The 15,093-nt window shown below is 33.8% G+C and overlaps 1 protein-coding gene across 1 annotated transcript in view; it reads right to left on the minus strand.

Annotated features, from left to right (window-relative positions):
• The window catches only part of CCDC73 (coiled-coil domain containing 73), a 102,304-nt gene that overhangs the window by 13,056 nt on the left and 74,155 nt on the right, over positions 1–15,093 (minus strand). The window contains 5 exon segments of the mRNA XM_055722565.1: positions 309–440; positions 2,299–2,409; positions 6,439–6,543; positions 9,137–9,196; positions 9,539–9,667. Coding sequence (XP_055578540.1) covers positions 309–440; positions 2,299–2,409; positions 6,439–6,543; positions 9,137–9,196; positions 9,539–9,667 — 537 coding nt within the window.

A 15,093-nucleotide genomic window follows, 5' to 3' on the forward strand; every position in this document is an offset into this window, starting at 1 on the left:
AAAATATCTTTGTGAAACAGGGCTTAGTTAAGATAGATTATTTATGAATTATGTATAAATTTATTATTGAGGTAACATCTCCAGTTTCTATGATACAAGTGCCCCTCTGGACGAAAGGGGAACATTCTCTGGGTAGAGGAATTTTCATGGGATCTTGGATCACTGATTAAATCAATTAAATTTTTAGGTTTAGTGATGTCAAAGGAAGATCATGGACACTGCCAGCCAGATTAGAAAAACTATCATATCTCTCATTCTCTAGTATTTTTACAAGAAATGGAAAGTCTGCAGCTATTAGAGACACTTACCTGCAGATTTTCCACTTTCTCTGAATGCTGATTTCCCTGAGGAGGATGATAACCTTCAAGATGTCTGTGAACTCGTTTAAGTGAATTCAACTCATTTTTAATAGCGCCTATTTCTCTTCTCATGTTTTCCTCCTGTAAAAATTGAAGGCACACAGAGCACACAAACATAGATCTTGACTGCATGTTCAAATATGTAAAACAGTATTTTACAGGGGTATTAACAGCGTAGCAAATTAAATTCTTAAAATGAAGTGTATATGCTAAGCGATTTCTTTGTACAAAGTAAGATAATTTTGAGCTTTTTCATTCAAACCAAGATTTTAACTACATTTCCATTACAGATGATACCTTTTATTATTTGGGTTTTTTTTTCACCATTTACTTCAAGTAACAATGTTTGAAAAAGTGAGATTTCTATTTGTAGCTTTCTTTTTTTTGGCTCAAAGATAAATGTGCTAGTCAACATTCATTCTCTACCTACATTGTCAAAAAACTACAACAGCAAATAATTTGCTTGGCACTTCTGCCTCAAGTATCCAATACTTCAAGTGAGCACATAACAATTAAATCTTTGTATTTAGAACAAAAAGGATGATCAAAAAAACAAGGGTAATAAGAATAAAAGGGCAATTTTACAGAAATACCTTCATTTAATTTACAAATATTTCCAGAGCAGTGTATAAGGTTAACATTATCCATAATGACACTACAAGATATTAAGAAACCAAATTTCTAGTTAGCCATAGCAGAAATATGGAGAGGGTAAAAAAAAAAAATCTTCTAAAGAACAAATGCAAACATTTCCATGTCTACACAGGAAACTATGGTATAAGACGCTTCCAGGAATCGGGGAGATCAAATCTTCTCAGGGCAGTGAGCATCAGAGCAGTTCAGCTATTTTGTAGACTCATAGCTGCAGTCATCTCCATAGTGGCTGCACTCAAGAGTTAATGCTAGACAACAGGATTACAGGGACAATTTTGCTTTGTTTCCCCACAGCCTCCCTGAGAATCCACACCAAATTCAAAACCTTTCTGGCAGAGGTACCAGTTGTGTAGAAACAAGACAGACTATTAAGCAAATGCTGCTTAGAGTCTGGTTGCCACACACTAAACAGGTCTTGTCTCACTGAAGAAGTATTAATATTTCTTACTTGTGGACATGCATTTATTATTGCAGATAGTGTTTGCAGCTACGATATTTTGCTAATTATTTTGGGTTAAATAATTACTGAAGTATTCTTTAAAAGTAATGAAGTAGTAGAAAGAATGGCAAATATTGAAGATAAATTATTGTTTAGGTGTAGACAGAGGTGAATTCACTGAAAGGACATACAGATTTTTTTTACCTTTTCTTATACGCTTTCACCCCACAGTTGAAATTGATTAGTTCCTGTCAAATCAAGACTTCTGCTTTAATGCAAGCCTTCAGTATCTTGGCCTGATCCAGTGTGAAGTTGATTTTTTTTTTCCCTTTGCATATGGTCATTCATGTCACTTCAGTTCATGTGGATTTACATTCATTTTTCACTATATGACAGTTTACTAATTTTTTCAGGATACAGGGGTACAGCCTAGAAATGCAGGTGTTCTCTGTATAAATTGTATTTTTCAGGAAATTTGCATTTTTTTTACACATATAGTTTTAATTTACACTGAATTTTATCAGCTTCCATGTCTAGGTAATGGCAAATATGTAATTCTGGAATATTTAAGTGCTAAATTCAAGGTAACACCTAATACCTTGGCTCTTGCTTTACAGAACTGCAGGAAGTGTACTGACCTTTTAGAGCACAGAAGTCAATGTTTCTCCTAAATCTACCTGTTAAAAATATTCATTTCTAGAATAGTCTGCATTACTGGAAAAGAAATTGGTTCTTTTTGTTGTATTATTTCTGTAATATTTTCTTGGCTTTTAGGAATTACCTGAAATGCTTGATGACTATTTCAAAAACCTTTTAATACTCTAACATTTAATTTAATAAACCTACATCTTTTTTCCAAGTTCTTAGTGCTTTCTCATGCTCATTCTGAAGATTAAGGAACTTTTCTTCATTTTCCTTTGCCTTCTCCCTTTGCAGCTCATTATCTCTTTCAAGGGTCTGCAATAAAATTAATTATCCAAAAAATAATCAATACCACATTAATGAATTTTGATGTGTTTTATGTTGCTTGGACCTTTGCTTCTAACATGCTGGAAGTGCCATACAGATCAGTGATAATGTGCTATCTCAACAATAATTTTCATAAATTAACAGAAAGGTGCTTATAGTTTAGCTAACAGGAAACAGGGGGAGGTTATGAAAAAAGAAATGGCTATAAAAGGGTATAAAAACACTTGCCATTATTCAGTTTCACTGCATAAGTTTTAATGTGCTGAAAAAGTAATATAAAGTCCAGAGATGAGAAATATGAAATGTAGCACAGTCTAGACCCATTGCACTTAAAGAAAAAACTACTGTGTAGTCAAAGAAAATACTTCTATTTTTCTGATCTGTTTTTCCATTCTAAATTGTTTATTAACTTATCTTATAAACTCTAAAAACTTTAAATTCTAAAACATATCCACTGGAACATGAAGTACATGTCTGATTATCCTTTATTTTTATTAGATCACTGAAATAGATTAATGTGCATTAAAATAACAGTTTTATTAGTAATAAATTTTATGCTATCATAGTCGTACTTGCAACATTTTGGGGTTAACTCAGCTAAATTAAAGCTGTCTTGTGTAAATAAATAATATGTTCACACGCATCTCAGGTACTGTTGGAATTTTTATCCTATCACATTTTTAGAGCAAACAAAATAGAAGATAAAGGACTTAATGCATCCATTATCTACTATATAGATGACACAAATATATTTGATAATGTAAACATAACTTTAATTCATGTAGCTATATGACCAGCTACATATTTATGCCTCTGCTGAGCTTCTTTGAAAGTCCACTCGAAAAATGTTATGGAGGCAATACTCCAAAGTAAAATTCCTTTTTACTCGGTCTTTTAATTAGAAATTAGTCTACTTCTTGATTCTTGATGCTTCTTGGTTAAAGGCAATTGTACAGAGGGGGGAATACCTGAATTCCTTGCATTCTCAAGTATTCTGTCATCATTTAAAGAATTATAACTTGTTTTTTCTGAACTCAAAAGAACATTGGTATCCTAGCACTAAGTATGCATAGGTAGAATGAGAAAGGACAGTATTATCTTTCTTGAAAGTTACCTTGCAAGTTTAAGTATTCTGTCATCTCAAGCTCAAAAATAAGCAGTAATTTTTTGTGAGTGTAAGAATAAAAATATTTCTATGGGACTGTACAATCACTCCTTCCATTTTTCTATTATTCTGAAGAAACTGTTTCTTGAGCAAGGTCCACAAACTTGACGTGGATGTAGGACAGAGGATAGGAATAACCTTCAGACCCCATTCATCACAAGTGTGATTCTACAACCAATAAAGACTAAGACTAAAGCAATCGCTCTCAAATTGGCAGGAAAGTGGGTAGACCCTTCAAGGTATATGTTCAGCTCTCTCTTTTTTAAGTTTCATTTGTTGACACCGCAAAATGAACAGTTAATGTCTTATTCACTGGAATATCCTGGTAATTGTATCAAACTGTCAGCCAAACAAGTAGCTATAAAAACCAACAATATCTTATGACTACTGTTTAAACAGACATTTCTGACAAATCAAAATAACCCCCTGAGTTCATATGGAAAGAACAAGAACACGTGACATTCACTTTTAATATCGCATTGTATTTGCATCATGTTGTCCAAGGGAATCACTGCATTTTGCACATGCATTTATCAGGTTTACAAAAAAATAAATCTGTTGAAATATCTAGCCACTTTTATGTTTCCAGATGTGATCTCTCAAAATCTTATCACTCGTATGTGCTTATATAAATGTTTTGAATCTAATTATCATTCTCAAGTGAGAAAATCTTGGGTTTGAGAATGCAGAGAATGTTCTCACAAAACTCAGCTGAGATCAAATCTTAGCTGATCTTAAATGCCACAGTGAAGACTAAGAAGGAATATTTACATTAAAGTAAGTATTGAGGAGTCCTTGTATAGTCATCAGAGCTTTCAAAGGTTGAATCAAGAGCCTCTTATTAGTTAGCCATATCTTTTAACACCAATTTCATTTAAAGTACTTATGCCTGCAAGAAATTGCCTTTGAAGATCACACTGAAGCTTTGCTGACTAGAAATAGTTTGTCCTGTAGCTAGAAAAATAGAAAACCTTAATACCATCTCAATGTCTAATATAAACAGGACCCAAATCAAAGCAGGCTCTCTAATCAGAATTAGTATATTTACAATCAGAAATTAATTGTTGGCGTGTGCAGGCCGCAAAACAGGCTTGTACTTAATTCATACCTTAATAACAAGAGAACAATCTATACTTCTCTTACACTTGTAGACATTTATGTGAAGTCTTCAAAGATAAGATTCACACATACCATTCACAGTTTTAGCTGGAGTTTTAAGGCATACTATAAACTTTATTTGAGGTGGGAAATGATAGCTTAGAAATACTATCAAAAAAAGCACTTTTAGAATACCTGCTATTCAATAATCCTGACACAAAGATCCTAAAGGGTCTCCATATCACAAAAGTCATCATCAGTAAGTTTATATACCAATTAAACTATCTTGAACTTCTGGTTTAATTTACAAAGTCATTTCAATAATCTTAAAAAATAAAATGCATGTTACCTTCTTTGACAAAAACAAGTATTGTACGAATAGCAAGTAATCCAGCTGTTTCACTGGACCCAACATATAAATAACAGAGGCTTTAGAAAATCATGTACTTTAGGCAATTCTACAGCCTAGAGACTCAAATTAATCTTTGTGAAAAGTTTAAAACATGCTAACAAACCACACTTTTCCCATTATACTGTGCTTTGTCATTTAAAATTATTTTTTAAAAGAGCCAATCTACAAAAGAGAAACTGGACTTTTTTCCAGGTTGAGAGGCATCTCTTCTTGGTTCTAGAGCACTCTGAGATCAAAGAATTTTAAATCGTGAAAATCCCACTCACACACTAATATAAATACAGGAACCCTGACACCTGAAATTAGTGACTTCTATTTCTCTTCCAGTCACTACAGTTTTAGCCAATACTACAAAGCAGGTACTTTAATTCCTAGTTTCTGATGGAGAACATTACTCATCTTTAACCCTACATGTTTCATCAAAATGCAAAATTAATGTATTGATATTGTGGCAGAAAGCAAACTGCTTACATCTATTAAAAGATAAAGTAAAGGCTTATGTGAAGTGAATCTAATCTCAATTCAGCATAGAAGCATTTACTTAGAAACAAAATATACATGCACACAGGAAGTTTAATTTTAAATTAACTGAGATTCTAGTTCAAAACCTTGGCCTCACAAGCCAAGCAAAGAGTGGAATAGTTGTGATTATGTATGGACAAATAATAAACAATAATTATTAATAGCCCGATTAATGGTTGTACCTGAACTCTGCATGGCACACCTGACCGGAACAGATATGACCTTAATCTTTAGTGCCCTGTAGGCCAATCTGACTGCTAGTGTCATTTAGAGTCTAAACTGTTCTGAGCCACTTTTATATGCTCAAAGAGGAACTGAGGAATGCTGCAACTCCACACTCTCCATTGTGCTACTTACCACCTCTAGCATAAACATGACACCAGACAACACAGCAAGAAATGGCTTAGGATATGCTCTTTTTTAGGCCCTCTGCTCTAACAATGCTGGGGACAAGTCTGGTTATGAAGATCTGAAATTTGAAGTATTTTCCAGAAAAGGAATTTATACCTATATGAAAATTATAGGAAATAAAAGTCATAATATTTGATTTCAAAATACTTGAAAGCAACCTCCAATATGTTCTGGTTTTACCCTCCAGAAATGGCTGATAAGAATGGCAACCGTGATTTACTTTAGGGGGAGAACTAGAAGAGGGAAACCATAGCCTGCACTTCAAGGTTCATGCTGACAGTTAAGGAGCTGAGGGAGCAATGGAAGTGAGGTCAAAAGTTCTGAAAAGCATACAGATGTCTTTAACAGCCCTGGACTTAAATAATATATAACAGATAGTAGTAGTTTGTCTAATCAAGAAAAATCTGACCTGATATTCTTCTTTCAGTGCATTTAACTCACTCTCCATTCTAATGTTCGTTTGGGTTACTCGCTGAAGCAACTCCTGCACACATTGTAGAGAGCTGAGAATTTCCTTATTAATACAAACAAATTAGGATCCATTGAATAAGATTTTGTTTCTGAAGTTTAAACATTAGATATTTTATGTCTTTTAGATTAACATATTTGGTTTTTATTCTGCCAGTGTTTACAAAGTCATGTATATAAATGCAGTCCAACATCAACATTGGGGAAGGGCTTCTAGGAAGAAAACAGAACTCCTCCAGGTTTTTCTGGCCTTTTGCCTTGGAGAAGTTAACATTATTATAACTTACCCTTTTTAGAGAATTTTCTTAAAATTAAAATCCATTGACACTTTAAACATACTTGAGTGCAAATCTGAATAAAATTTATCAGATCCAACCTCAATGAGAGTTCAGTTAATCTAACAGAATAATTTTATGGTACCACATTACAGTTCTGGCAATTATGAATAATCCCAGAGAAAATATATGACAGGCAAGTAATCACTTCCATTAATGAATCGCCTTCATATGACAATATTCTGTATCTCCTGAATTAAATCCCAATAAATGTGAACTACCACACATTAGCTTTACTTCATATGGTGCAGCACATCAGATTTTGATGTCACTATCTGAACTTTTGTGTACCTTCATCAAGACTATATTGTTACTTCAGGAAGAATAAGTTCTAAAAAAAAGAAAAGAGCCACCCAAAATGACTTGACTAAAGTAGTATAGATTTGCAAACGCATGGGTGCTGCCGTTAACTTTGTGGCAGTTAGCTGAAAACATGGATGAAATGGAGGCAGAGAGTAATTTTTTATTAAACATTACAAAACACATTTCAAAAGATTCAAAGACAGAAGGAATGATCTAGCCAAGCCAATCCATACTCCCCAAAGACCAGAACAGCAGTTACTAAAAGATGACATCCACAGGAAAAAAACCCCTGAGTTTCAGGCAGATGACAGTCTTAAATGTGCTTAGTTGCTTCAAAATATATTGAGAGGAATGAATTGTTAAAACAAAGTATTTTCACATACTTGCAAAGAGCTTTCAAATTTATCTATTTTGGGTTCTATTGTATACAGCTATCTACTAAAAATAAAATCATTATTTTGGGTGTACTCTCATTCCTTTTCATGTATGTAAATTCTTACACAGAAATAAATAATATTCTTGTGCTGAATCTTAATTTATCTTCTGTTCAGTTTACATCTTGAAAACTGAACTACAGAGAGCTGGAATGGCTTGCCCAGTGTCATCTGACAGGTCAGGAGCAGAGATGGCCATATCTTTTAAATCTAGTACAGTGTTCACTCAACTAGACAAGATTGCTTCTCTGCATGCAGTTCAGTGTAAATCAGCTATAATTTAGATATTATATTCAGCCTCAGTCCAAGAACCACTGAAGCCAACATCAGTTAGTCCAGATGGTGAATTTGTAGTGCTCTAATACAGAAATCCAGGTCTTCTAACCCAAGTTCTTGGAGAAACACAAAGTCCACCTCTATATTAGAGCCCTTCCCAGATTTATACCAAAGCCCTCCATATGGTAAAACCATCCACCGACCCTAGCAATTCACACAGGTGAGAACAGAAAGAAAATAAAAGTCCTTGCCTTAGATAATATATATCAAATATCCATATGAATTATGCTACAAGTATCTCCATATAAATGTTTTTAGTGCATTCAGGGCTGTGGGAGTAATGAAGCAGGAATGTCTCTCCTTTTTTCCCCTGTGTTTATTGGCAAGTATTTTTAAAAACCAGACTCAAAATGCAAATATGCTTTCATGGGTTGGAAGTGTACTGTTGGATTAGCCTTCAGTGAGTGCTCACTGGGTGTGCAAACAAGCTACTGCTTTGGTCTCTCCCTGAGAACAAGAATGATACACTTCTCTGACATGTTTGGCTTAATGAACTGCAGAATGAAAATTCTACAACTGTTTTAGGAAAAAAAACCAAAACCACAACAAAAAACCTGCACGACCCCCACCCCCTTTTTATGCTTAATATTCTGCAAAGCAGTATTATGCTGTTGTTACAGGGAACATAATTGTTTTGCTTGTTTAATTGTTTAATGCTTGACTCCATGTACCTTGGTTTGAATATCAGGATTTGCTCTGGAACGTATCTGAGTTTGCAACAAAATGCAGTCTTAACTCTGTTCAGCTATGTACAGGTATAGCTTAATATTCTAAATGTACATGCTTTGTATGAATGGAATATGATTTCCTCTGTATAAGACTGACACAATTCCAATTCTACCTGGTTTGAATACCAGCAATATTATAGCAAACTGTTGTCAACCAGAAAAGCAGAACAGCAAGCATGTTGAGCAAACCTTATTGCTTATTTGTACTGAATTGATATGTAAACAACTGTTTCATGGGTATACCAAATTTTTCCCATCTGAGTTCAAAAACAAAATTTAAGACTTGGAATAAAGTGTCAAACAATGGACTTTGTTCTGGTAATAAATTTTCTAAAGACTGTGGAGGAAGATCCCATTCATGTTAGTATTAAAATATTTCTGAAGAGTAAACAAGTGAATTTAATTAGTTTTAGTACTTTAGTATAATAATTTAAGAAACTTAAATAAGAAATATGGCATATATATTGATGATTTTAAATAGCAAAGTTGTACTAACAACTCACCAGCTTTTCTTCTTTAATGTGAGCGTTTTGTTCTTGAACTTTTTTACTAACTGCTGTCTCCTTAAAAAAAAGAGCATGAAGAACATAAAAAGGCATTTAACATTTCTGTGTATTTTCTTTAGTAATATTGTATTAATGTATTGTATTATCGTGAGGCTATTTAAAGAAAAAAATATTTTGAAATGTCTTATCTTTTTTTTTTTAACTATAAAATTATACTTATATTGATAACATATTTACTTCCCTAGAAAAAGTTCTGGAAATCGTTTTTTTATATTGTATATGCAGTTAGTAGAAAGGAATCATTAATCTGTATATGTCAAAGATCATTGCCATGATGTTTGCTGAAGAAAGAACAGAAAAGTATTCACCAAAACCTTAAATTTGTTTAAATCAAAATACCATTCTGATCTTTTGTTGCAGTTCTTGAAACTGTTTTTCCTTTGCTGCAAGATTGATGTTTTCTTCTCCCACCCTGTACTGAGATGTGACCTTGGACCTTATCAAGTCTGCAGTTACTTTCTTCAGTTCCTTAACACAGGAAACACATATAAATAGTTCACCCAGTATAGGCATTGCAATTCAAAACAAAGACAAATCTTTTAAACTATCCTGAGTCATGCCCTACTTCTAAATAATGTATGGAAACAACAGAATAAATTGGAGGAACTGAAATTCATAAGACTGACTTGCTAAACTTTAAACTTGTCACACGTAGCTAAAAGTTTCTTTTCAGAGATGAAACATTATTGTGCTAATTTTACTCTGTTTGAAGTATTCATCATACTTAAGCATTTTGTTATTTTCTCTTCCAAGAAGTCTATTAGGAGTGGATGTTGAGTTCCTATTGGTAAAACCTCCTACACAGAGATATACAATAGGAATAAAGTACCTATTATAACTACTGTGCATGTTCCTGGGAATCAGGAGGAAAAAAGGAAGAACAGTGACTATCTGGTAAAAACAGGAACTGGCTATAAATCTGCAGGATCTTTGCTTTTCCTGAAACATTAATTACTTAATCTCAGGAGAATGCTAAATTAATTTTATATTAGAGGCTTCTATGACATGATTTTCCATCTAAAATATGCCTTTGATTTTATAGTCTTTATTATCTTTTAAATATCGTGCCTTCTTTTTTTTTTTTTTTTTTTGGTATCTGTTTTCTAACTGGTTTATTCCAAGCTCCTAGTGGAGCAAATAAACAGCAAATGCTTTGATCTCATTAAATTACAACTTATAGTTCCTGGAGTCATAAATATTGTGCCCTGTTCTCCCCCACCCCTCCCATTCTAGTACGAGGTAGTCTGTTTAATATCGCTCTCTCCTTGAGCGCTCTGACGTTTACTTAGACAAATCGCAGAGGTTATGAATGCTGTTCACAGATAGTATCAAGAATTCTTCATGATGCCATAGTGGTGAACCAAGCATTCAGAATGGTAATAGTTTTATCTAACAACTAAGTCCAGTCTGTTTAACTTTTCTTCACAAAACTGGAATTCCATCTTATCACAGACCAATGGTTTAACTGTTCTGGACAAAATCATATAACAGTACAAAGAAATAGGGAAGATTACATTGTATTTTAAATTTACAAATGTAAAGTTTTACAGAAAATAGAAGCACAGGTACTACTTTTAAATAAATCTTTTTTTTTGTTTTTTTTTTTTTTTCTAGAGGCTGCATTTCTTATGTATTTTAGGCATAAATAAATCTAAAATGATCTAGTAAGTACTAAGTGGGATTGCACAATCAACTGTAGAACCCAAAGACAGCAAAGCTTTAGAATTGTGATATTGTGCAAGCTAGTAAAGCTTTTTCCATCTTCTGCCATGAAAACATGTATTAGTTGTAGTGTTTTTACTGGAAAGCTCTGTGATGAAATATGCAAGGAGAGTTCCTACATTTAAGGGGCAGGAGGTTCAAGCAATTTTAACTTTGTAAAAGCAAAAAGCTGCACTGTGCCAACCTTTACAGAGAACTACATTGATGGTATATAGAACACAGCTAACAGGTTGTGTGCTACACAAGCAGGTGCAAAAGCCCACTATGGGATCTGATATCATATATTTTCCAAAACTCAGAGTTTATTGTGTGCATAAAAATCTTATTACTTATTTTGTTGTGGAGAAAGAACATGTCACACTAAGTAAATCATGCCCTTGAGGTAGAAAAAATGACTGGATTTTCTTCTTTGTATATAGCAGGTGAATATATATATAATACATCTGCAATCAAACACAGATCTGCTTATCTAGCAAAGCTGTAGGCAGAAAAAAACAAACCCAACAAACAACCAGAAACCAACACAAATCCTAAAAGAACCAACACAAACCCGACCACAAAAAATAACGGGAAGGTTTTCTATGGTGAGTGAAAGCAGAAACTATGTAGCTCTGAAAATAACACAAAATCATTTTATACATACATAGGTATATTTTCTTGTATTCTGAAATGAAAAAAAAATTTCGCCCCCAGAGGCTTTGCTTCTTTTCCTAGTAGCTTTCTGTCATTAATAAGATTACCGGTAGTATTCAGAACCCTATAAATTAAATTGAATCTGGAAAATAATTTTATCAGGTTTGGGGGAATGCTAAGAAAGAATGATAAGGCTTTAAACCTTTTCCTTTGATGTGTTGCTAGCAGCCAACGCTTAGGGACATGGTTTCAGAAACACTTCAAGTCAGCACAAGTCAAGAGTGTCACAAAAGAAACAGTCCTGCTCCTTAAACGTGTTCTCCTTTTGCCAGTTAACATAAGCTAAAACTTCCCCTTTCATTTGGTAAAATGTAGTTTTGATCAATACAAAGTTTTCATGCTGCTTTCCCTCAAGGCCGCACAAACACATTTGCCAGCTTGAAGAGGTGGTATGGGACTGGAAAAGCAGCCAGCGCAGGCAGATGTAACCATTTCCCAGAACAGTGCTGATATCGTACACAAACTTTAACTGTATCCAAAATCACAACTCTATCTTTTCACTCCCTTCTTAGATTGGTGCAATTGTCTTGTAATCTTTCAGGCCTTGAGCAACATAACTCTCTTTTTAAGCAGCAGAATGAAAGACACGTTTTCCTTGGCCAGATTTCATTGCAAGCATTTTCATAGTGATTGAAAAGAATGCCACCACACTGAATATCTCAATGTTCAAATCCTAAAATAAATGTTGCTGAAAAGGAGGTTATGCCACAGTGTGTTATGATAAGACTTAGGAACTGGACTTGTAAGCGGGCAATGTCAAGAGAAAACTACAACCTCTCTAAATAATATTTTTTCCACAAATCCCAGAAGACTAAACCGGTGCAGCCTGGACCTCAGCTTAACCCAGGTTTTACTGTTGTATATGTTTAAACATACCCATCACATACTTGTAATTTCATTACAATTGGAGATTATTTTTATCCATAAATGCTGAACAGCATTCACTAACTTTATATTCCCTTTAAGAACAAATGTGTGAGATCATCCTGGTCTGAGTCAAAGTAATGGCTGTGATAAGAGCTGACAGCCAAATCAAGATTTTCGTACTATGGATAGTCATTCCCACTCCAGCACTGAGTCTATACAGGAAAGAAGTTTGAACCCACAAGTTGTCAGAGCTGTTAGAGGTCAGTCAAGTCTCCAAGGCAGATAAACCCAGCTTTCCAAGCTGTTCCAACTTGTGCTGACTTCTTTCAGTTACGTAGCAAGTGAAAACCAATTGGTAATCCCTCTTTCAAACTCTCTAAATATCAAAAGTTTTCTCATTGCTTTGTACCTCTTGTAGGTCCCTTCAGCTCTGCAACAGATACATTCCCCAACAAGGGAAAACACTTGACTGCTCTAAGCTCACTTTTGCAATGGTTAGGCTCATTACAAGGTAACCACAATGAAATGCAACTAGCTCAGGACGCTACTTACTTGGTTCAAGCACATTTTCTCTATTCTTTTGCAGTGACCCAAAACACGAGCCCACAGCCCCTCACAAACAGAAGTTGTACTGAACTAACACGTGCCATTACAGATACAGTTCAGAAATGCACTCTCTCACTACATAACTTTCCAGAAATGTTTAAAAGCAAACTTGAAATAGGGAATATTGAAAAGGGGCTGTATTTTTTACTCTATTGTTCATTTTTAACTGTTTTTACAGAAATTCTGTGTTTTGAGGAAAAAGGCATGTCTTTCTATTATATACAACTTTTATTTATAAAACCATATTTGCAAATAAAAAAAAGCCTCACTTTTTTTGCAAAATAAGGCATTGCCACAGCAAAGTTCTGTGGCACTACATGAATATTAAAATGCTAAGAAATTAAATTCCAGTTCAGTTTTCTGCCATCATTCAGAATAGGATGGTCAAATACTAAACAACCAATAAAAAATTCAGAAACAACCATGATAAAGGCATTTCCTGGTGAATTGAGGAAGCCAGATTAAGTTTCAGTTGGCCCCTTCTTCTGCTTATTTAAAAGTATTTTATTTAAAATGCATCACCCATGACCATAAGAATCAGGAGTATAGCTGAAAAGAAATAATGGATCAAGCAATATATTTGATTACTGGGGTACATAAATCACTATCAGTCTCTCTTATGCACCTCTGTTACTCACAAATTTTACCACGTAAAATTTTTTTCTTACCTCTCAAATTACTTACCCTCAGAGAATTCCAAGTAATTAATTATTCTTGGTTTCTTAACAAAAATCAACAAATCTAATTTACTGTGATGCTTAAAAATTTCTAAACCTCCTAAATTTTTATATTCACAATATATTACAATAGAAGATATCCTGCATTTTAAATGAATGTCCCTCTTTTTGTCACATAAAAATTATTTATCCTTTTAAAAATGAATTGTACAGTTGAAGTGTACCCTATGTACACAAGACAAAGTTGCCCTCAGACTTTCATGGCTATGATGTTATTAGCATTCCAACAAATACAGCTTTTCTATAGAGGAAAGTTGTTATCACCGACAACTTCCAGTATCTTGCTGTTGCTCTTCCATCCATCAAATATTTCAGATAAATATATATAGTTTTTTATATATAATACATATAACCTATCATTTGAGTTATACAGCTAAATAAAAATCTCTAAAAGCCATATAACCTGTGATTTAGAAAATGAGACTTATTCCACTGTTCTGCTTTACTGTTATTGTGTTTCTTAGTCTGCTTATATGATGGTAGAGTTCTGAAATCTTTGAGACCAGTCACTTCAAAACTTACCTTTTCGACACTGAGGTTTGCCATGTTATATTCTAGTACATAAGTGAACAAATCTGGATTGAATTCCTGATTATTCTTTACTGTAGCTAGAATATTTTCACATATTAAATATAAAAACTAAGCAAAGCACTAAAGAAAGTAAGAATGAAACAATCCTAAACTGTCTCTATTTCAAGATAAAAGTTAATTTTAAGTCAGGCTTCTAGAGGCATCATACTCCAAAGAACCTTTAACAATAAGAGGCTGTATGCTCTTAGAGTAAAGAAAACAACACTAGTTTCAAGAAGAATTTTCAAGTACTTCTGAAGAATTTTCAAGTACTTCTGTACCTTCAAATCTCATTTTTCAGGCACAAAAATGGCACATAAAAATCCAATTTTTGATCAATTTAACCCAAATATAAAATAGTCATAGTCTCTTTTCCTCATTTACAAATTATCTCCCCTTCCCCTTTTTGTTTTGCAAGAAATTAAAAAAAATTTGCAGATTCCATGGTAGTCCAAACAGTTCATCCAGAAGCTGGGGATTAACATTAGGCCAAGAAGCTGAGAACAATCATGCATTTGTTCCCTACCTAAAATCCTGAGAGAATCAAACGGGAAAAAAAAGTAAAATATAAAGATAAGGAGACGTGAAAAAGATGTGGTATGGAAAGACACTGAGTTTACAGGACAATTTTGACGTCAGAGGGTCCCTTTGCTTTTCTCCTGTTAACACTTAAACAGTTCAAAGGGAAATGAGAACTTT

The sequence above is a fragment of the Falco cherrug genome, chromosome 10 (genome assembly GCF_023634085.1).
Source record: "Falco cherrug isolate bFalChe1 chromosome 10, bFalChe1.pri, whole genome shotgun sequence".
Lineage (NCBI taxonomy): Eukaryota > Metazoa > Chordata > Aves > Falconiformes > Falconidae > Falco > Falco cherrug.